Here is a 22,801-nt window from a genome sequence, read left to right as displayed (position 1 = left end):
CCCCACCCCCCCCCACGGCCGAGAACCCCGCGGGGGGGCGACCGCAGCCGGCGGCCCCCAGCCCCGCGCTCCCGGCCCGGGCCGCGCCGGAGGCCGCTTCAGCACCGCGGACAGCGGCGGGCGGGCGGGGGCCGGGAGCGGGGCCCCGGCAGTGGCGGGGGGGGGGTCCCGGGAGCGGAGCCCCCGCCCCAACGCGTCTCCCCCCGGGGGCAGCGGGGCCCGGCCCGGCTGCGGGGGGCTGTCCCCGGCGCTGGGGCTGGGCCCGGCCCGGCTCCCCGCTCCCGCTCGGCCCGGCCCCGGCGGAGCTCCCCAGTTCCGGTCACGTTGCCGCCTGTTTACGGCGGCTGCGGGCGGGCGGCGGGGCCGGGCCGGGCCGGGCGAGGCGGGGCCGCCGCAGGCAGCGCGGGCAGCGCGGGAGCCCGGCGCGGCCCCGGCCCCGGCCCCGCCGCCCCATGACGCCGAGCGGGCGGCCCGCCGCCCCCCGCCGCTCGCCGCAGGTGAGGGACCGGGGCTCGGCTCGGGGGGGGGGGGCAGCGCCGGTGGCGGGCCGCGACGCGCTGCGGCGGGGCTGCGCGGGTCCGGCCCCACGGCCTTGCGGGAGGCGGCGGGGGGCGAGCCCAGGCCCCGGCGGGCGGGCGGGCGGGCGGGCCGCTGGGTCCCGAGAGCCGCGGGAGGACGGGGAGGGGTGAGCAGCGTCCGCACCGATTTTATCTGCGGACGGGCACCGACGGGAAGCGGGCGGCGAACGGGTTTCGGTGCCGCCGAGACCGGGGAGGTTTCCCGCTGACTCTCCCGAGGCCGGGATTCCACCTCTGGGTCCCGTTCCTGGCACTGCCCCTGCCCCCGCGACCTTCGGCGGGCGCCGAGCCCCCGCTGCTGCTGCCCCTGACCTTTGGGGACGTCCTCGACTCGTGGCGTCGTTGCGAAGCTCGCGTTCGCGTGCTTCGAGGTCGTGAACACGCAGCGGGGTGGATCCCGACACGCAGCGGGGTGGATCCCCGACACGCAGCGGGGTGGATCCCGACACGCAGCGGGGTGGATCCCCGACACGAAGCGGGGTGGATCCCCGACACGAAGCGGGGTGGATCCCCGACACGCAGCGGGGTGCATCCCGACACGCAGCGGGGTGGATCCCGACACACAGCGGGGTGCATCCCGACACGCAGCAGGGTGCATCCCGACACGCAGCGGGGTGGATCCCGACACGCAGCGGGGTGGATCCCCGACACGAAGCGGCGTGGATCCCCAACACGCAGCAGGGTGCATCCCGACACGCAGCGGGGTGGATCCCGACACGCAGCGGGGTGGATCCCCGACACGCAGCAGGGTGCATCGCGACACGCAGCGGGGTGGATCCCCGACACGAAGCGGCGTGGATCCCCAACACGCAGCGGGGTGGATCCCGACACGCAGCAGGGTGCATCCCGACACGCAGCGGGGTGGATCCCGACACGCAGCGGGGTAGATCCCCGACACGCAGCGGGGTGGATCCTGACATGCGTCGGCGTCCGCTCCTGCGCGTGTTGGTGCGGTGCAGAGGGGGCTGCTGGCAGCTGCGGCGGGACAAATTATCGACCGGCTCCTGCAGACCGTTTGTGCCCTCCGACTCCCGGTTAATTTGCCGTCTGTGGGAAAGGCGACTGCGCGAGTAAGGGCCGGATCTCAGCGTGGCGGTGTCTGTGCGTGCTGTGCTGTGTCTGCCTTCCACATGCATCAGCAGGAGCCGAGTTTCTTTCTTGGGTCAAAGATTTGGGATTGGCAGTAAACAGCAGACGTCGGTATAGATTTGCCCTGGAAGGAAATTCTCAGTCTCTCTGTGCAAAGGAAATCGGTTCTTGGTGGAGCTGCGACTAAATCGGCCATTGTGGCTGCTGCAAGAGGCGGCTTCAGTCGTGCTGTGAGAAAGAAGAATTCTGATAAACTGGTATGAAATTGCGACTCTCACTGAGGTTTTCTAGTAGCTCTTTGAAACACCCAGCGGAGGTCAGGACTCCCGGTGTGTTTGTCCCAGGGACTACAGTCGCGTGGTAAAAAGATAATGAGTGACAAAAAAAAGTTTGTTTTTGCGGCGGGGGCAGGCCCACAGGAAGGCTCAGCGGTGGAGACCGTGCCCACCTCACCCAGCATGGGGAACGGCAGGGGTCCGAGCCCAGCGCCGCTGCAGCCCACGTCGGTGCCGTGGCCGGGGCTGGGAGCGGGCAGGGGTGGCCCAGCGCAGCAGGGAAGCTCTCTCTGCGGGGAGCGGCTCTCCGCGGCCCGTTCTGGAGCGTGCTCACCAGTTCCTGGTGGACATCTCCCCATGGCCGTGTTCGTGGGTTGCACTCGCGCAGGCTCCCGTGAACTGCTTGTGCTCGGCAGCTCAGAAACCTCCTCCAACTCACCCGGCACTTTACTGGCTAAGCTTTCACAGTCTCGCTGAGTAAATTTGCAGCTGAGGGTTAAGATATTAAAAGCGTATGTTTAAAGCTAAGGATCTGGCCCCCAGGGCCCTGCTGAGGGCTGTCCTGCAGCTCCGGGGAGAGGCCTGAGAGACCTGTGCTCAACATCTTGGGTGGTCGGCGAGGGAAACTTGTTCCTGGAAAGCTCTGGGTGGTGGAGCAAAGCCCCTGGGATGTCCGGTCTCCACAGCGCTCGGCGACAGCTCTGCAGGGAGAAGGGGCCAGCTCAGACCGTAGGTGCCACCCCTGAATAGGGGCAAAATTCGCTGTTCAGCCGATGGCTGCCCCCTTCCCAGCTCTGCGTGGGTGTACATGCAGCCGGCAGACGCGCAAGGGCACAGAGCATCCGTCAAGCTAAAGAGGACCCTTACCCTAGGGACACTTATCCTTGGCTTTTATTAGGAGTGATGTTGCTTTCAAGAGTTGTAACCTCACCCGTAACTCCTCAAAGCCACAGAGTACAGGTCACTGCGAAGGCTTCCACCACCAGTTCACAGAATCACAGAATCCCAGCATGTTCAGGGTTGGCAGGGACCTCTGTGGGTCACCCAGCCCAACCGCCTGCCCAAGCAGGGTCACCCAGAGCCGGCTGCACAGCACCGCGTCCAGGTGGGTCTGGAATATCTCCAGAGAAGGAGACTCCACAGCCTCCCTGGGCAGCCTGGGCCAGGGCTCCATCACCCTCAGAGGGAAGAAGTTCTTCCTCAGTTGCTTTGGCAGGTTAGAACTAGTCTGGAAAAGAAAAGCAGCAGGTAGAGCAGCAAGGCAGGATGAGAGCAGGGTCACTTCCAAGCCCAGCACGGCGTGCCGCGGTACAGCCGTGGTCTGGGGAGCCGCGCCGGCGAGGCCGGGGCTGGGGGAGCTGGTGCTGCTCGGCATCTCTGGGAGTGACAGCCCTGGGCGCTGTGCTTTGGCTCTCCTGTCTCTGGCACAGGCCAAAGCTCCCACCTTACTCCACCACATAGTAGCATGGTCATCAGCACTTGCTGGGTGCTTTGAAGCCCTCGACCTGGGGACCTTGGGGGTTATCAACTGGGAGATGTGGTGGCCCAGTGAAGCGTTAAGTCAGCCAGCAGCAGCAGCTAATCCTGATTAACTCCCAGCGCTTCCCAAATGGTTGCGCTGTGTGAAACGACCGGAGGCACGCGTGAAACGAAGGGCTCAGAATGCTGCTACAGTCTCCGCTTCAGAAGCAACGGAGGGAAGGTACCAGGTGTTGAGAGCTTGGTTCTGAGACCCGCAGGGGCGACGGGTGGGCACAGCCTGGGCAAGGCGAGAGTCCGTCCACTGCCTGCTGGGAACGCTGGAGACACTGGAACGCTCACAGATGCTGTGGGAGCCTCAGGACTAAATTGCAGCTTCGTTAACAGCTCTTGGCTCTTGCATCATTACCTGTGGCACAGAGCTGTCTAGCGGCTGCGGGGTGGGACGGCACGGCACGTTCCTGGTGGGGCTGGTGAGGCAGCGGCAGGCTCAGGTCGCTGCCTGCGGCCCCCCGGCCCCCACTGCAAGGGGCTCAGGAGCCCCAGAGTGACCTCCCCATCCCCGCCCTCCGGCAGCGGCGTGACCCTGCCCGGCGATGCCTGCTTGCCCGGGAAGGCAGCTCCTGGCCCTGCCTGCCTCCTGCCTTGGTGCTGGAGGAGTTGTGTGCGAGGACAACGCGGGGTGCTCCCCCCCAGACGCGGTACCCCTGGCGTTCCTGCCACGCGCTGAGAGCTGCTGCGCAAGGGAAACAGCGAAAGCCGCGTTCAGCAGGCAGAGCTGACCCAAAGCTGCTGAGGATTTCCCAGAGCGATGGCTTTTTATCTTCCACAGCAGAGGCAACAAACAGCTCCATTCCAGATTTTTTTTTCTTTGACTTTCTTTACAGCTTGATGCTTACCAATTATTTCTTGTTAAAGAAAAACATTTTCATAGGTAAAAAAGGGTAATTTCCTACTTAGAGGAAGGAGGGAAAGTTCAACAGAAAATTTGCAGCCATTGCTACTGAAGACATTTCAACCAGACAGAACAAAGTGCTTGAAAATAGCACTGCGTATCCCCGGGGCTTCGTCCAACCTACTTTCCGATGGTTCCCGAGATGAGGTGCCCCCACTGCCATCGAGACGCTGCTCCAGAGCCCCGCGCGTCGCGCGCGCAGCCCCCTGCAGCGGGTGCTGGCAGGGTGCGTGCCGCAGCGCGGTCGGTGTTCCCAGCCGGCGGCGGGTGCGCTGGCACAAGGAGATTACCCCACGCCGACCTGTGACAAACCCCGTCCCCGCCAGCGCTCACCGTACGAGCGAGTGCCGGGTCTCTTGTCTGTGGAGTACGGTGCCCTCAGCAGGGGCTGGGTGACTTACAAGACTTAAAAATCGTCACCTTGCCTCTCAGAGGAATAGGAATGATTAGGAAGTGGAGTACAGAGCTAGGTTTACTTTTTTCTCCAGGTTCCGTGTCAGAATGCCCATCGTAGAGGCCCTGCAGATCCCTGGGGTCCCTGCAGACCCCCGTGGTTGCCTCGCGCAGAGCGCGCTCGCCTCGCGCTCAGCCGGGCGGGACGCGGCAGGCTGCGCCGGGGCTGGTGCCACTTACACGTCGCTGTGGCACGGGACAGCGTTACGCCGGCGTACCTCCCCCAGCAAGCACCTGAAATGAGAAGCAGGACCTTTGTGTCTGTTGCTTTTATGTATCAGACCGGCCTTCTTCCCGCTTTCGCAGTGCATTCGTGGGGTGAATGTTGGGAGCATTGCGCTCCCCGAATAGCAGAGCCATCCTACAACTGGAAATATCGTTATTTTGCCTCCAGAAATGGCTCTCTGGGACTTGACAAACTCAAGTGGCAATCCACCACACAGGCCAAAGCCAGTTCCCATTACCCAGTATTCTTATTTTGGGCTTTATTTAGACGCAGCCCCAGGCTGCAGAGCCCGCAGCGGGACCCCCAAGCCAGCCCTCCGAGGGGGGACGGCCGGGCCAGCCCCCAGCCCCTCGCACAGCCTGCCCTGACCCCCCGGCAGGGGCAGCCGCGGCAGAACACCGTTTCTCCTTGTTCACGTGCCGGTTCGGCGTCGCCGCTGCCTCTGCCCACCCTGGCTGTGCACCCCTGGCATCGCAAGGCGGGGTGCCCGGCCAGCCCCGTCCCAGCGCACCCCACACCGGCTGCCGGAGGGGAACAGCAGCGCCGGAGCTCCCCAGACCCTCGCGCTGGGAGCCGCGGGCGCTGAGCCGAGCAGCGCCCGGCCGATGGCCGGCTGCTGGGCGAGCGGGGGTGCAGCGCAGCGGGGCTCCCCGTGCAGCACCCCGGGACGCGGAGCCGCACCAGCCCCTGGCAGGGGGTTCGGTCGGAGCCGGGGTGGGGGGTGACCTGGGAGCAGTGGGGCACAGTGGGAAGCACCCTGAAACCCTTAGATCTGGAGCCTCACTGCACCCCCTCTTCGTTCGATAGCGGGGACGTGGAGACCTGACTTGGAGGCTGTCACAGTCTGGAGAGGCTTTGGCAAGAGCAAAGCTTCGGACTCGGGGCGCTGCCAAGATCGCTTACCGCGGAATCGAGCTTCAGTGCAGTTTGATTCGATTTTGGTTGTGGGAATTATCTTAAAATGTCCTACATTACCGTGCGGGGCGTGCCCTGAACGCGAGCCAGAGCACGCGCGTCGTTCTGAAGTGCCTGTGGAAAGAGAGGTGAAGCCAGGCCCGAGGAAGGAGGGAGTGGGAGCAGCTTCCCGGGGACGGACGGAGCGCGCCGTCCCTCAGGCTCGCTGGCAGAACGTCGGCCCCGCTGTCCCCTCGCTCCGCCGCGGCTTCCGTCCCCCTGCGCTGGGGCGGGGGGCCAGGACGGGTCCCACATCCCTACGAAATGCTATTTCCCAGGATTAAGGGTTCTTTCAGGGGTTTATTTTTATCTCCCTGGTGCAGCGGCGCAGGTGGGCAGCTCGCGCCGCGGCTTTGCCGAAGCTCTCAACGCACGGGGATGGCCCCAGCGCGGCCCGAGCCCCCCGGCGCAGGCGCACAGCAGCCCGTGTCTGCCAGGGACGGCGCGGCTGCGGCTGGAGGGCGGCAGGGCCCTTCTCGCCTCGCAACGCCGATCGCGTTAGACGGAGCACGTTGCGTTTCCGTGTGTTGGGTCTCTCGCCGCCGTCACTGCTCCGCGGCACGCGGCTGGTCGAGCCGGGGCAGGGTCACCTCTGGTGCAGCTCCCACCTGGGGACCGCGGGGAGCAATCCTGCCCCAGACGCAGCCCCGCTCCGTGATGAAGCCGCATCAGCCCCTCGCGCCCAGCGTGCTCGTCCCGTCGCGGGGACTCCGGGGACGTGTGCCGCTGCGTGTCTGATCACGAGCCGTCTCCGCTCCCCGCAGGCCTGGACCGTGAACTTGGTTGCGATGGAGACCGTGTCCCTGGAGCACCAGATCCAGAGCGTGCAGCGGCACATCGCCTTCCTGAAGAAGGAGCAGATGGAGCTGCTCCATGGCCTGCACCTGGAGATCCTCCGCTTGCAGAAGCACTGCTCAGGTGAGCGGTGGGGTGGCCGTGGCGTGGGGACCTGTGGACCCCGGAGCGCCTGGGGCGGGAAAGCTCCCACCGGCGCCGCGGGGCCCGGGGCCGTCGGAGGAGATGAGCGCCAAGCCACGGGGGATCCCGCTCGCTGCGGGGCCCGGGGACCCCCACCCGTGCAGCCTCCCATTGCACCCCTGGCCCCAGTGCCCCCAGCCCCTCCCCAGACCACGCCACGGCGTGGGTCAGCCCCTCTGAAACCGCTCCTCTGCCCGGGGGTACCAGCAGCTTCCTCCCGCCGCAGCGCTGGAGAACCAGCGCGGGTTTTGTTCTGGGCGTCCGCTGGCCGGGCAGGTGGCAGGAGCCGGAGCTGGTGACCCCCCGCTAAACCCCTCTCCCTCGCGCTGACGCCGTGCTCGGGGCACACCTCCGCACCAGGGCTGGCCCCGCCGGCTCGGCGCGCTCCCAGCTGCGCGTCCCTGCGCCGCGCGTGGTCTGGCTGCCGCAGTCGCTGCCCCGCGGAATTCACCGGTGTCGGGAGAGGGGAAAACCCAGCATCAGCCAGCAGGGTGGTCCTGCCTCTTCCTCCCTGGTCTGTGCCCACAGCGGCCGTTTGGTTACGGAGGGGTGGAGGTAGCTCAGCGTTTCCCCCGTGCGCCGCAGGCTGGCGGGAAGCAGAGGGCTGAACGCCGCCAGTGACGGGGGCGTAGGCGACGATGCCGAGGCAGCTTTCAGAGCAGGAGGAAGTGTGATTTGCTTGTTTATGTTTTGTTACTCTTGCGTGCAGAGAGGCGAAGTCCGTTCCCTTCCCGTGCCCAGCCCGGCGCAGCGCGGCGGTAGTGCCGGCGCTGTAACCCCTCGCTGTGCTCTCCGGCTGCGGTGCCGGGTGGGCACCCGCGCCAGCAGCACCAGCACGCCGGCTCCCCAGCCCCAGGCTGCGCCCTGCTCCGGAGGGAGGGTCCCTGCCAGGCCTCCCAGCCCCTCCGAGGTCGGGGCTGTGCCCGGGAGCCCGGTCCCTCGGGGAGGGGGCGAGTGGCTGCCCAGGGTCACGGCAGCCCCTGCAGCACACGGGCTCTGCCCGTCTCTGGGAGGTGCAGCCACGAGCCCGGCGCGGGGCTTGGGGACCCGTCCCAGCTGGGGGGCACGCAGCCACCAGCCCCCCGGCCCCCCCCTTCAGCCAGCCTCGCAGGGGCGACGGCTCCCCGGCCTCCTGCCCGCCAGTGAAACCCATTCCAGCTTGTGCCATCGCTCTCATCAATAATTCAGCCGTAGCTCATTGCTCTGTGTCTTCCAGCCTCTCGCCCTCCCTAATTCCTGGGAAACAAAGACATGTCTGCGTTGATAAAAATGCCTATTTTTCCCCATCCTTTCTGAGCTTTTGCTGTTCTGTTCCGTTGTTTTAATGGCTTCGTCTCCAGACAGGCGAGACAGCAGAGTTCTCGTGCGTAAATCGGGCTGGGGGTTCTGAGTCCCCGGGGGCAGAAACGAGCCCGTTGCACAGCTGGTTATCAGCCATCTCCTCCCCAGTGCTACCGAACGCAGCACTGCCCGACCGGCCAAGTCCCGTCCCCGCCTGCCCGGTGTGCGATGCTGCAACGCCTTCCCTCTCGGAGCGACGGGGGCAAAGCCTCCGGTCAGTTTGAGGACGACTTTGCCGATGGTTTGGGTGCCGTTGTCTGGCGGAGCTGTCTGCACCAGGGCGGTGGAGCTGGCGAGGCAGCATTCGCCCCGTTCAGCCCTGCGGGGCTGCGCTGGCTGCCCTGGGGCCGTTGGGTCGGACCTCGGACGTCCGCACCATCCCCTGGGCCTCCCTGCGGCGTCACCGCTGGACGTGCCCACCCTGTGCAGAGCTCCGGCTCTCAGCTGCCGCCTGCTCGGGCCGGAGCAGCTCCGTCTGCCGGCGGCGGCGGCGGCAGGAGCCGTTCCCCGGTGCCAGAGCCCGTGTTGGTGGAGGGGGTGTCTGGTCCGACGGGGAGCTGAGCCGGAGCCCTGTGGGGAGGCACGCAGCGAGCCAGCGCCGCTGGATCCAGGCTGGAGCCAGCCGCAGAACAGCCGTGCTCGCAAGGGGCCTTGCTCAAGTCAGTAAATCCCCAGGTTTGCTGCCTCCGGACCCAAGGCAGCGTCCCGGGAGCCTCCGCCACCGAGCAGCAGGGGCCAGCAGCAAGAGCCGAAAGCGGGACGGAGCCCCGGCGTGCTCGGCGCCCAAGCCCCCGACACCCGGCAGCCTCGTGCCCTCCGCCGCAGCCTGGCAGGAGCAGGGGGCTGCTGCTCTGGGCAAGCACCCCAGCCCTCGCTGCGGGGCCGGGGCAGAGCCGGCCCCAGCAAACCCCGCAGCGCGACGTTCCCGGTTGGAGGCTTTGCCGGAACGCAGCCCAGAGCCGCGTGCTGTGATTCATTTGTTGGAACGAGCCCGGCGTTAGAGCGGAGCTGGCTCCCCTCCCACTCCCGTTTCATCTGCAAGGTATAAACACGGCAGAAATAGCAGCAGATTCCTCTGACTCTGTCTCTGCTGTTACTGGAAGATGAGCTCGAGCTGCGTGGCAGCAGTTAGCGTGCTCGGCGGTGTCAGCAGAGCGACGCGGGGGGCTCGGGGGGAATCCCCGCGGCGGTGCGGTGGGGAGCGAAGCTGGCTGGGCTGTGCCTCTGACACGCCGGGGCACCGGGAGCGTCCTGCCAGGCAGCGAAGGGGGGAGGCCGATGTGTTCAGAGAAGCCGTCTCTTAGGTAACCCCGTTTCCAGCTTTCCCGTCTAACCCCCCGAGGGCACACGGCCGCCTCCAAGAGGGTCACGGGCCCTCGGGCAGCTGGGGCTGGGGGCTCCCGCGGGGCAGAGCCCTGTGTCGCAGCCCCTGGCAGGGAATACAGACCCCTCCTCAGCCCTGTCCTGCACCAGGCAAGCTGAAGCACATCCCCGGCAGCGCCCGGGCCCCTGCCCAGCACAGGGGACACGCGGAGACGCTGGGGCCGGGTGGGAGAGCTGCTGGGAGCCGGCGGCGTGGGAGGTGGGATACAGCTGTGCAGAGCAGCTGGATCCGTGCCGCAGAGGCCGGGAGTGCCCGAGAGCCCCGCGGGGTGATGTCCCCCAGGTTTGCCCCTCGGGGGTCATAGGGACGGTACTGGGGCAGGTTCCCACCAGCTCCTGTGGCCCCAGCGTGGAAGCAGGGACCCTGGGTCGTGCATCACCCCCGGGCCCCTCACTCGCTCAGCAGGGCGATGCCTCCTTTGGAAATGGGCGACTGCTTTAGTTTCCATTTGAAATACACCTGAGACCACAAACCTGTTATTTTAGCTTCAGAAAAATAACTCAGTTGCCATTGATTTCCAGTGGGGCAGTCGGGAGCGCTGAAAGCTTTCCAGAAACTGCATTACCTTCTCGGTTACTTCTGCCTTCTCACTACAGATTTGTTTCCCGAGACAGACGGGCAGAGCCGCCTGAGCCAAGCGCTTTGTTTCAGAAGAATGGCAGTGATGAGGATTAGAGTCAACATGAAAGCAGATTAAAAGAAAAATGTAGGGCAAAGATTAACTATTTGTACTCATTTTCAGGGGGCAAAAAGCCCCCAAACAACCAACACTGTTGCTGCCCCTCCCCTCTCCGAGCTGCTGGCGGCTTGGTGGGCTCGAAAGAGAATCCCTGTGGAGGTGCGCGGGGCCAAGGGAACTCCGCAAGCCCCTGAGCTCCCTCCCTTGCTGCCCCTGGTGAGCTGGGTCCGTAGCCGGGGGCTCGGCAGAGTGCAGGCAGCGTGCAGGCAGCGTGCAGGCAGCGTGTCGGGGCTGAGCAGGGCAGGGGCTGCAGCCCGCGGTGGGCTCGTCCCGCAGCGCCCGCACCCGGACCCCAGCCGCGCAGCACGGCCGCCCTGCCCTGTGCCCCCGGTGGGAGAGGGGACAGCCGTGAGGACGCCGTGCGGTGCCCGGGCTGCGGCCATGTGCCGCGGTGGGACGTCGGCGTCCGGCAGCCCTGAGGAGCCTCGGGAGGCTGGGGCCACGTCCCGCAAACAGCAGCTCCCCTCCAGCGCTGCCGCTGCGCTGGGAGATGCCCGCAGCGGGGTTCCGAAGGCACGGCACGCCTTGGCCCGGGCAGGGCAGCAGCCTTCCACGGGCGCACGGCGCAGCGACGAGGCCGTCCCGACCCGCTCGCGTCACGTGCGGAGGCAGGGATCAGCCTGGAAGCAGTGAATTATGAAATACTTCAGGTGGCAGCTTACACTTTGGTCTATTTTCAGGCCGTTGCTCTGCTCTTTGTCCTGATTTAAATGCCAAAAATGGTTCAGCAGCTCTGTCAGAAAAAGAAAAGGCATTGCCGGAGCGACGGAGCCTCCCGCTGCACCGTGGGCAGGACCCGCAGCCACCGCCGCGGCCGCGTCGCAGGGGCCAGCGCCATGGCAGGCGTCGGACCTGGAGGCTGCTTAACAACACACAGATGGCCAGACACCGCGGGCCAGGCACGGCAGTGCCGCAGCCGCCGCGATTGCCAGGGCCCCGGCGGCCCCGCCGGCGAGCAGGGGAGACGCCGGGGGCACGCGGCACGGCCGGGATGCCTCTTCTCAGTCCTCTTTGATTTCTCTTCCAGAGCTCACCCATGACCTGGAGATGAAGGAGCTGGAAGCCCGCCAGCAAGGTAAGAGCAGAGCTTTGCGCACGTGGTAAGATAAGGGGGAGCGGGTGTGGGTGTGGGGGGGCTGCCCTGAGAGCCTGCAGCTGCAGGGGGCCCGTCGGGGCCGCCCAGGGAGGGGACATGGACGTGTCCGCAGGGGACAGGCAGGCTGGGGACAGGGCTGCGGCTGGGAAGTCAGCGTGCACGTCGGCAGCCCCGTGAAACGCCCGGGCAGCCCCCTCGGAAGGTTTTGCGTGTGAGGCCGGCATCCTAGGTTGGCGTTACCGAAGCCCTGACACAGACCCCGGGAGCAGCTCACAGACCCCCGGGGTGGGACTCAAAGCCCACAAACCCTGCAGCCCCCAGGCAAGGCCAGCAAGGACGTGATCAACCCTTCCTCCAGCTCCGCTCACCGATTGCGATCCAGATGCCAGTTCAGAAAATCTCCCGGCACGTGCAGTTCGTCAGTCAGTTTTGCCCACAAAATAAACTTACACGTTCCAAAACGAGGGGGAGAAGAGTCTTGGTGCATGAAAAATATCTGCAAGCTCCAGGCACCGTCACAGGGCTGGGAGCAGCAGCGGAGAGCTGCCCAAGAGGCATTGCACAAGGCCTGTCCCCTCGGGCCACCCGGCCGTGTCCCGCAGCCCCTCGCGGCCGCTGCCTGCGGCGAGGGCAGGTGCTGGGACAGGCAGCCCTGCCTGCCCGCGGAGCCCCGGCAGAGCGGTGCTCCAGCCCAAGGGCAGCCACGTTCCCCTCGGATCAAACCCGTGGGCAAGTCAGAGTCGCAGAATCACCAAATCCCAGAACCCCGCCGTGGCAGGGCTGGCAGGGACCCCTGGGGATCCCCCACCCAACCCCCTGCCCAAGCAGGGTCACCCAGAGCAGGTCACCCAGCACTGCATCCAGCTGGGGTTTGAGTATCTCCAGAGAAGGAGACTCCACAGCCTCCCTGGGCAGCCTGGGCCAGGGCTCCGTCACCCTCAGAGGGGGCCTGGCTGCAGGGATGCCCTGGGCACGGTGTCCTGCTGCCAGCACACGGCTTCCCCAGCATCGCTCTGCCGCAGCCGCTCGTCCGGAGGCAGAGGCAGCCGCTCCCTGCGTCTCGCACACCCGCAGAGTCCGGCCACCCACGGGTCTCTGCCCATCCTGCAGCCTTGTAACAGCCTGCGAGGAGCAGGATCGCATTTGCCACCTTTATGGGGCAACCACCTCATTTCAGATGCCATCAAATGATTGCTCTTCAAATGCCACTCACGTAATAATTACTGTGTGCAGCTGCCTCCCTCAAGACCTCATTATAAAGCATTTTCACTCCCCAGAAGACTCTTAGGAGCTGAGGCTGTAAAGCGGCTGCGGATTGCGTCGTAAAAAGCAGCGATTACTGCAGACAGTGGGAGCAGGCCTGGGCAGGCAGGGGAGCGCAGGCGGGTGCCAGCACCCAGGGCTGGGCGCAGGGGCTGGCAGCGGGGCTGCCGGGCTGTGCGGCCGCGGGCGGGGAGGGGGCACGGGGCGGTGCAGCCCCCCGTGTCCCTGCGCCGGGCTCACGGTGCAGCCCTCCCGCACACCCCGGCACGCCGTGTCACCTCCCCAGGCAGCTCCCACCGCAAACACCTCCCAGGAACGAGCGCGGGGAACGCGGCCGGTCACGAGCTGCAGTGGAGCTCTGTGCCCGGGCCGGGTCCCCGGGGTCCCGTGGGAGCCCGCGAGCAGCGCGCCCTCCCCTTTGGGGCTGAGAACGCGGTCTGGCTGCGGATAAGAGCACTGTGGGCCACTGCTCCCGCCGCCCCGGGGACAGAGTGCAGGGGGGAGGTGAAATCCGGCTGCCAGGGATGCTCCTCCTTCCCGTTTCCAAGCATCCTTCCCAACGCATCACCTCCAAGAGAGTTTTGCTGCCCCAAATGCAAGGCCACCACCCAGGGAGCCCCCCAGCACCCAGACCCCCAGCACCCAGGGCTCCCGGCACACAGAGAGACACAGCAGATCAAAGGGTGCCCGGAGGAGAGGAGTCACGGTGACATGAGTCGCTGTGGCTGCAATGCTTCCCCTCCATCCCTCACCTCCTCCAGCCTGTCAGGGTCACTCGGCAGAAGGGACTGGGGAAATGCGCGGGTTTGTCACCCACATTGCTCTACGGGTGCTTGCTCAGCGCAGCCGCTTGGTGCCACCATGGCGGGTGGGACGGAGGAAGAGTGGATGGCCAGTGGAATGGAGGGAGGGAGGGAGGGAGGGACGAGGGGATGGTGGGATGATGGGGTGGATGGATGGTGGAGTGGATGGATGATGGGGTGGATGGATGATGGGGTGGATGGATGGTGGGATGGATGGATGGTGGGATGGATGGATGGTGGGGTGGATGGATGGTGGGGTGGATGGATGATGGGATGGATGGATGGTGGGGTGGATGGATGGTGGGGTGGATGGATGGTGGGGTGGATGGATGATGGGATGGATGGATGGTGGGATGGATGGATGGTGGGGTGGATGGATGGTGGGGTGGATGGATGGTGGGATGGATGGATGGTGGGATGGATGGATGGTGGGGTGGATGGATGGTGGGATGGATGGATGGTGGGGTGGATGGATGGTGGGGTGGATGGATGGTGGGGTGGATGGATGATGGGATGGATGGATGGTGGGGTGGATGGGTGGTGGGGTGGATGGTGGGGTGGATGTCAGGTGGCTGTTATCCTCCTGCAGGCAGGTGGGGAGGGAGCCCGCGGGCGTGGGCCGGAGCGGTGCAGGGCATGCAGGAGCAGCATGCAGGGCCCATGGGAAGTCACGCTGCTTTGGGTGCCTGCGGCGTGACTCAGAAGGGCTGGGGCAGGGAGGGCGTCTGTCACCGAGGGGTGGGAAGGGCAGGGAGGGCGGTGGGAGCCGTGGGGAAGCTGCCGCTTGATGCGGTGCCTCTGTTTTAACAAGCCCCGTCCGCACCCCGTTGCTGGCAGTCGGCTGCTGCCAGGAGCAGTGAGAGGAGCGGGTCAGGCGCTGGGCTGGGGTTCCTTCCCCGCCGAGCACAGCCCGGCTCCTCCGTGACCCTGGAGCGGCATCGCCAGCCGCTCTGATCAGGCTGTGGGGTCCTGGGGCGTGAGGCCGGTGACACCTGCTAAGCTGGGCTGATTGTGTCACTGCCGCCATTTCCTTTGCTCTCCCAGCCCGTACGCCCCGCTGGGCGCTCTGTCTGCGCGCTCAGAGTCACTTTAGGGTGAAAAAATAGTTACTGGGGAAAGTTGGAAACTGCAGCATGAGGCTGCAGCAAGGCAGAGGAGGCCGGTTCCGTGGCAATGGCGTCCTCCGCTGAAACTGCCTTTGCCTTCACCCCCGTGCTTGGGTGTTCACGTCGCAGCGTGCCCGTGGCTGGGGACGGACGGGGCTCCCGCGCCTGCCCGTGGCGCGCAGGGAGAGGCTGCCCGCGCTGGCAGGCGGCCCGTGCTGGCACAGCTCGCGGGGAGTTTCAGAGCCGCGGCTCCAAAACGCGCCCGAGCAGCCTCGATGGCACTGCTGGGACACGCCGGCACTGCGGAGGGGCCAGCAGCCGGGTCTGTGTGTCCTCGCAGCCATGTTGGCGTGTCCTTACGGCTGTGTCCACGTGTCTCACAGCTGTGTCCACATGTCCTCACAGCCACCTTGGTGTGTCCTCACAGCCATGTCCACATGTCCTCACAGCCATGTCCACGTGTCCTCACAGCCCTGTCTGCATGTCCTCACAGCTGTGCCCGTGTGTCCTCACAGCCCTGTCGGGAGCGCGCAGGGACCTGCCGGGAGCGGTGGGCTGTGGCCGTCCCGCCGGGCCGAGCCCCTCTGCCTCCCCGGACCCCTCCTGTGCCTTGCCTCCGCAGACGTCCTGGACCGGGAGCTGGAGGAGAAGTGCCGGGCGATGGAGGCGCAGCTGCAGGAGAAGGAGAAGGACAACCTGGAGCTGCGGCGGGAGCTGCGGCAGAAGGAGACGCTGGTGGCCGCCCTGCGCTCCAGCCTCCGCAGCAAGGAGCGCCGGTTCCTGGAGGAGCTGAAGCGCCGCAGCCACCGCGTCACCATCCTCGACACCGAGCTGCAGAAGCAGACGGAGGCGGCCGCCTACCTCTCCCTGCAGCTGCACGCCACGGCCCAGCGGCTGCCGGCCCCCCGGGCGAGCGGGCGGCCGCCCCCCGAGCAGCCCCCGGCCGAGAGCCGGCCCCGCCGCCGCGGCCACAGGGCGCCCGCCCGCCGCCCACCCGGGGACGGTGCCCACGCCGGGGACCCCGCGCCCGAGGAGCACGACGCCATGCCCGACCCGGCCCTCTTCCTCTACACAGCGCGGCCGCACGCCCCGCGGCACCCGACGCCCGAGCCCCCCGCCCAGGGTCCCCGCCTGCAGAGACCCCCCCGGCAGCCTGCGCAGGAGCCCGCGGCCAGGGCCCGCTCGGCCCGGGGCGAGCCGGGCAGGAGGCAGGGGCCTGGCCCCCGCGATGCCCCCCGCGCCCGGGAGTAGGCATCGAGGGGCCGGCACTGCCCAGCGGGCGGGAAGGCCTGAGCATGGCGGCACCCGGCAGGGCGCTGGCCAGGGCCGCTTTCCCCCGTCCCCACGAGGGGAAGGGGCCACGGAAGACGGGTGCCCTGCTCGCACCCCCCGCCCGCAGGCAGCCGGGAAGGACCCCGGGGCTGAGCTGCGGGTGCTGCCGGCAGCGCCGCGGGTGGGCGGGCACCCCGGCATGGCGTCTGCGGGGGGGACGGCAGAGCGCCTGTCCAGAGCCTCCAAGGAAAGAAAGAGAGAAAGAGAGGAAAGAAAACGAGCATCTCTGCCGTGAGAGGGTCTCGCTGCCACAGCTGCCCCTCGGAGCGGGCGCCGGGTGTGTTTTCCCAGCCGGGGGGCCGGGGGTGGGTGTGCGACGGGCTGTGCGGCACACGGCTGGGCACAGAGGGGTGAGCTCGGCCATGCCTCCAGCCCCGGCATCGCCGGGAAGGTCCTCGGGCATGTGGGCAGCGGGGTGGCAGCGGGTCCCGCGGCGCCGGAGGGATGCCCCTCCGCGGGGACGCTGCAGCCGTGCCAGTCATGTCCCCCACCCTCGCTGCCTGCACGGCGGTTCGGCTGCCGGACGTGGGCTCCCCCTCGTTACGTTTACACGCCGGGCTCGGACAGGGCGGCTGGCCTGAGCCGTGGGCACCAGCGCTGCCGGGCGCCGCGGGCGGCTCCTCGCCCACCGCAGCCGTGCTCCGCGTGCCGCGGGAGCCGGGCTGCGACCCACGGCCCCTGTGCCGGGCGGGTCTTATCTCGGCACCGGCGTTTTGGTTCTCGGTCAGGTCCGCAGCCAGGTCGGGGTCTGCTGCGGGCGGCGGAGCAGCCACAGCAGCAACGCGCTGCGGGCAGCGAGCGGCCGTGCGCAGGAACCCTGCTGGGGCCAAACCAGCCCCGGGCTCTGCTTCCACGAGGAGCAGAGGCTGGAAAAGCCACTCCACTCGTGTCCCTTGCCGCGTCCCATGGGGCCGAGCCACTGTGGGGCCCGCCAGTCCCTCCATCGCGGTGGCCGTACGGCACGGCACGGCACGCAGCCTGCGCTGCCAGGCAGGGCAGCAGCGGGGCAGCCGCCGTCCGACCGTCCCCTGGGTGCTGGGAAGCAGCAGGAGCGGGGAGAGGAAGGCTCCGGCGGCCGGGCAGGGCGACGGCCTCGCCGCGTGGGCGGCCGCGGGAGCTGCGCAGCTCCGGGCCGTGCCGAGGGGCACGTTTTGCCCCCGTGGTTCGGCTGCTGGCCGGGGCTGGGCTCTGGCCTTCCAGGGAGGCAATGCCCAGCCGGGAGCCCCGGCCCCTGCCCGCAGCCAGCCCCCCGCCCGGCCACGTCCCATGGCACCCTGCCACCGCCATGGCGGGCGCGGGCGGGGGGCAGCCGCCGTCGGACCCCATTTACTTCCAGTTCAGTCTGAAACCTCTTCAAAATGCCGCCCTTGTAGAGCAGTCGGGCTTGGCCTGCCCGAGCTCACCCGCAGCGTGCCCATGCAGTCAGAGGTGTCTATTTTTGTAGTTCAATATTTATATACGATATTAAAATGCTTTTACGAGATTCTCAGCAGCAGTCCCTCCCCAGCTCTTCGGTAAGAACAAGCCCTGAAGCACACGAGCCGCACTGGCAGGACAGAAATTAGCAGCTTTTGCACCTTTTCTTGGGCTGTGATGTGCATAGTCAGGCTTCGGCGGGCAAGACCCCTCCTGCTCCCCCCAGGGCACCCTCGAGGGGTGGCCCCCCACTCCCCAGCTGCCACCGTGGTCTCTAACGCTCCCCTGAGCTGGGGAAGAGGCCTGGCAAAGCCGCGCCTGGCAGGTCCCCAGGGAGATGTCGCCCGGCCGTAGCCCCGCGGAGCTCTGCAGCGCCTGGGGCCGAAGGCAAAGCCCGAACGGGAAATTTTGCCAACGCTGACATGTCCGGAGCTGCTGCCTCGGGAGGGCAGAGCCGGGCAGAGCCCCCGCCAGCTCCCGCCGGCCCTCCCCGACTGTCACCCCCCGCCGAAGGCTGCACAGAGCCGGGCAGGGTGCGGGGTGCCCTGGCTGCGAAGCTGCGAAGCGGGGTGTGCCCGAGCTGCGCTCCCGGGGCGGGCAGCGGTGCCGGGGCAGCATGGGGTCTTCGGTGCAGGGCAGCACCGGTGCAGGGGCGGCATGGGGTGCGTTGGTGCAGGGGCAGCACCGGTGCAGGGGCAGCATGGGGTGCGTTGGTGCAGGGGCAGCACGGGGTGCATCGAGGCACAGGCATCATGGGGTGCATCGGTGCCGGGGCAGCGTGGGGTGCATCGGTAGCACCCAGCTGGGGTGTGAGCACCCGGGTGCAGCCGCAGAAGGCAGGAAAGCCCTGAGTCTGGCTCTCGGTGAGGCTGCGGGATGCTTCCCACCGGTTCCCCCTTGCAGAGTGATTCCAGGCAAGCTCTGGGCTGAGGAAGGGGTGCGAGGGGCCCCGCTGTTGCCCACCCCCGGGCAGCGAGGGGCCGTTGGTGCTGCGCTGCGCGGGCGGCACCCGGGAGCGAGGTTCCCGCTGGTGTCACGCAGGTGAGGCACTGTCTGGCCTGCAAAAATTGCTGTTTCTCTCAGGTTCGGAGAGGTTCTGCCGAGGACTTGTCTCTGCTCCTCTAACATGGAAGCGGGCAGTAACGCGTCTCCGCGCGGCGTGGCTGCTCCCGCAGCTGTGGTGTGCGCAGCCGCCTCCTCCTCCTCCTCGGACAATCCTGGTGGGCAGAGCACGGTGCGTTTGTATTGTGAGGTCCGTGATAAGGTCATGGGGTCCGTGACTGACCGGAGCACGGAGAAGGGGAGGGAGAGGAGTGATCCTTCTTCTTGTAAATACCTTCCTAGCAATCATCATTTTTAGTGCCTAGTATGTAAATGAAGCAGCCCTGTCTGAGCTGCAGGATCCTTTCCTCTGCACCACTAATTAGCAGCTTGCTGAAGGAGTTGATCTCATTTCCAGTACCCCCGTTGGTCCCCCCTCCTCCCGGTGCCCGCGGGCGGCTGGGCAGGCCCTGAGCCCCGCAGCCCTTGGGGTGCAGGCAGAGCTGCCCGCGGCCGGGGCCGTTTCTCAGAGGGGTGGAGAGGGAGCCCCCCAGTTCCCCCCTTCACCCCAGTGCAATGGGCTTGGAAATGAGTCGCCGGGGCGAGCCCTGCGCGTTTCCCTGGGCGCCCTTGCCTTGGAGTGGGAAGGGTCAGCTCCTGCGTGCTGTACCTGCTTCGGTCACTGCTGCTTTTCTTGAGGGGGGGGGAAGCTCTAGAGATACTATATATACACTTATATATATATACACACACATACATGCACTTGTTTTGAAGGGAAAGCACTGTATGATTGTAATAGAGATGATGTTCAGATAAATTATTTTAATCTTTGTATTTATATAAAAGGATTGAATAGATCAAAATGATCGGAAGAAAAAGAACAGAAGGACAGCGTTGCTGGTTTTTAATGCAGACGCCGCTGTCAGCCGCAGTGGGAGCCCGGGCAGTGCCTGCCCTCCCCTCGCCGGGCTCTCACAGACCCCTGCTCCCGGGCTGCTGGTCCGCCCTGGGCCTGCGAGCCGTGACGGGGACCGGTGGGCGCGTTCAGTCGGCGCTGCCGGACTCCGCGGGACCCAAAGGGCGCACGCAGCTCCGGGCTGCGCCGTGTCCCTGACACCCGCGGACGAGGAGCGTGACCGCTGACACCTACGCGCTGTGTGTGGACCAAGCGATGCCTAACGCCGACTCGTGAAGCTTCATAATTAGACTGGAAATGGATGCATAGCAATAACGCTCGGTTGTTAAATGATGTCTTATGTGTATAAACGCCACGTGCTGAGAGCTTTCTGCGTACAAACAGCCGGGCACCTCTCCTCTGCACCCCCCTTCCTTCTGCAGCTCTGCAGAGGCTCATGGATTTGCTCTGTTGGGTTTGCTAACCTCTCCTTTCCTTTATTATTATTTTTCCTAATGCTCTCTGAGAAAGCGATGTCTCGAATCGTGCAGCCTTGCAGCGGGGGTGGGGAGGAGATGCACCCGCTTCCCTCGCTGTGGCTGCACCCGTGCTGGAGCCAGCGGCACCGGGCGGCAGAGCCAGTCCTGGGGACTCGGTGCCCGCTCCCCCGGGCGTATTTTAACCCCGGGCAGACCGATCGGGACGTTCTCCCTCTTGACCCTGTTAATTAAAAAGCCATATTTTTCTGAAAGCGTTTGCTGGGGCTGATCTGAGTGCTCCCGGCTGCATCCGTCCCATCCCCGCTGCCAGCGTGCCATTGCGAGGGCCTGAGGAGCGCAGCCGCTGCCGACCCCCCTCGGCCCACGACCCTCCGGGCCGCGGCGCGGCACTGCGCAGAGACCCGTCCGCAGCGGGCCCGACCCGGCTGCGTGGGGACGCTTCGCCTGGGGCAGAGCCCGAGGCTTTCTGCGAACGGCCTCGCTGCCGGCGAGGCTGGGCGCGGGGCTCGGGTGGGCGCGGGGCTTGGGTGGGCGCGGGGCTCGGCGGTGGGCACGACGCGGGGGCGGCTGCGGCGGCGGGGCTGAGGGGTGGTCTCTCCTCCATGCCCAGGAAGGCTGGCAGCGGCGCAGCAAGACGTGTCCCACCTGAAGCGGCTGGAGAGCTGGAGCCAGCAGTGCTCAGGGGCTGCTCCGCTCTGCACGGCGCGGCTCCGTGCACGAGCTCCCCAGATGAGCTCCCGGGGGGCAGCCCCCCAGCGCTGCCCGGCTCGCTCTCCTGCCGGGAAGGCCACCAGCACCCCGATGGACTTTCCTTTTCGGGAGGAACACTCCGGGGTCCTGCTGTGCAGCCTTGTGCGCTGGCTCCAGCTGCCCCAGTGAACCCGCGGCGTCGTGCCCGTCTCCGGGAACACCGGCCCTGGCTTCCCGGCAGCCCTGACGAGCCGGCCCCGCTGCCGTCACGCTGCAGCCGCCTCGCTGCGCGTCTGGTCTTGTCACCCTCTTGCACTGCCGGCGCCCGGCTGCCAAGTCCCGTGGGGAAGGCGACCGGAGGGGAGAGGAAACTCCCTTGCATCCGCAGGCTGCCTCGCGCTGTGGGTGAGATCGGCAACGCCAGCGTGCCGGGGCCGCGTGAGCGAGAGAAACCTGGGACCGACGAGCACAGCGGCCGCGGGGGATCCGGCCGGACGCCACGGCCCGTGACAGCGCGGAGACGAGAGTGCCGCGTCTCCTCGCCGGTTAAAGCTGCCCTTTGGTCCCCAGGGCCGGGTTTCTGCCCGTCCCCCCTCTGCCAGCGCTGCCGGGGGCTGGCCCTGCAGTGACACCGCCGTCCCAGCTCCCCGCGGCAGCACCCGACGGGCCGGCGGGACACGGAGCGTGGCATCGGTGCTGTCACCATCGCCGATCCCTGCATCTCACCCTCCCTCCGCTCGGGTGGGAACAGGGTGGTGAGGGAGCGCCCAGCACAAGCCCGAGGGGCCCCGGGTGCTGCACGGGGGCTGGTGATGCCTCCTGCTTCTTTCCGACAGATTGCCCTGAGCTGGCGGCTTCCAGCAGAGATCCCCTCTCCCGTCACGGCAGTTATCGCAGGAATGGGACCGTCAGGCCCTGGGAATCCCGCAGATAAATCCTTGTGTGTCAGAACCAGACCCTTTCTGCCCCAGGGGACGCGGGCAGGGAGCTGAGCCGCAGCCCCTCGGCCCCGCAGGGACGAGCACCCTCCGTGCCTGCTGGGCTGTTCCAAGGTCATGCTGAAGGTCGCTGCCGTCCCAGGCCCTGCCGAGGCCTCCCCGGTGGGGACATCACCTCTGCCTGGCCGCAGCGGTGCTCGGGACCCGGGGAGGGCTCCGGCAGCGGGAACGGGAGGGAAGCACCCCCGGGCACAGCCCCCCCGGCCCCGCAGCAGCCGCGGCTTGAGGAGTCTGCAAGGCTCGGCTGAGGGACACCAGCGCCCGCGCCTCGTGCCGGGGCGAGCCGCTGCGGTGGGGCGGGGGCCACGGGCTCGACACGGCTCGGCAGGTGGCTGGGCTCCGCGTCGCTCGCCGGGACCGTGCTCGCGTCCACCTGGCTCCTGCACCGCGTGCTCTCCAGAACGCGCCAACGCACCACGTGCCGCGCCGAGCCCCACGCCACGGCCCACCGGGAGACGGCTTCTCCCCGTGAAGAGACTGAGACCCGCAGCGGACTGAGCCCCCGGCCCCGCACCCGCGGGTGTCTGAGACCCCCTCCCCGCCCGGCCCCCGATCCCCCCTGCCCCCCCACCCTGGGGACCCCGGCTCAGGGCCGGTGCCCGAGGCTTCTGTCCGTGCGTGCTGGGCCCCCCTGCCACGGGGACCCCCACGGCCCCACCGCGCCGGGAACCCCCACGGCCACGGGGACCCCCACGGCCACGGGGACCCCCACGGCCTCCCTGCCCCGGGGATCCCCAGGGCCCCGACGCGCTGGGGACCTCCACGGCCTCCCTGCCCCGGGGACCCCCAGGGCCCCGCCGCGCCGGGGAGCGGGAGCCGACGGGGCCGTGCGGGGCGGGACGGGGCGCGCAGCCCCGCGGGTCCCCCCGGGGCAGGCCGGGCGCTGCACCCCCCCTGCCGCGACCTTGCGGCCCTCGGGAAGGTCGCGGGCAGCCGGGCGGGAGCGAGCGGCGGCGGCAGCGCGTGACCTTCACCGGGGCCTGCGCCCCCCGCCTGCCCCCCGCCTCCCCCCCACCCCCCCGCAGCGCGGTCCCGGACGCGGCGGCCTCCCCCCCCCCCCCGCTCAGCGAGCCGGCGGCGCGGCGCGGCCCCTTTAAGGCGCTGCCGCCGCGCGCGGAGGTTGGGCCCGGGCGGCGCGCCGTAGCGGCGCGCGGGGTCGCGGCACCACGTGGGGCCGGCGCGGCGCTGTCCTTCGCGGCGGGCGGGCGGG

General features: G+C 67.6%; 1 protein-coding gene across 1 annotated transcript; it reads left to right on the top strand.

Annotated features, from left to right (window-relative positions):
• The first annotated feature begins 430 nt into the window (after nt 1–430).
• On the top strand, nt 431–15,973 carry CCDC92B (coiled-coil domain containing 92B). The gene is made up of 4 exons (XM_075440344.1): nt 431–497; nt 6,774–6,927; nt 11,479–11,526; nt 15,342–15,973. Exons 1-4 carry the CDS (start codon nt 453–455, stop codon nt 15,968–15,970), a joined length of 876 nt encoding a protein of 291 aa, XP_075296459.1. The 5' UTR covers nt 431–452; the 3' UTR covers nt 15,971–15,973.
• Nucleotides 15,974–22,801: the final 6,828 nt, after the last annotated feature.

This window comes from Opisthocomus hoazin, chromosome 20 (genome assembly GCF_030867145.1).
Source record: "Opisthocomus hoazin isolate bOpiHoa1 chromosome 20, bOpiHoa1.hap1, whole genome shotgun sequence".
Taxonomy (NCBI): Eukaryota; Metazoa; Chordata; class Aves; order Opisthocomiformes; family Opisthocomidae; genus Opisthocomus; species Opisthocomus hoazin.
Note: the sequence above shows the minus strand (reverse complement) of the source record. Positions and strands in the feature narration are given on the sequence as shown.

Coding starts and splice junctions, on each gene's coding strand:
- CCDC92B (XM_075440344.1), top strand. CDS start 453: ATGACGCCGAGCGGGCGGCCCGCCGCCCCCCGCCGCTCGCCGCAG. Junction 498..6,773: donor CCCCCCGCCGCTCGCCGCAG/GTGAGGGACCGG, acceptor CGCTCCCCGCAG/GCCTGGACCGTGAACTTGGT. Junction 11,527..15,341: donor GCTGGAAGCCCGCCAGCAAG/GTAAGAGCAGAG, acceptor TTGCCTCCGCAG/ACGTCCTGGACCGGGAGCTG.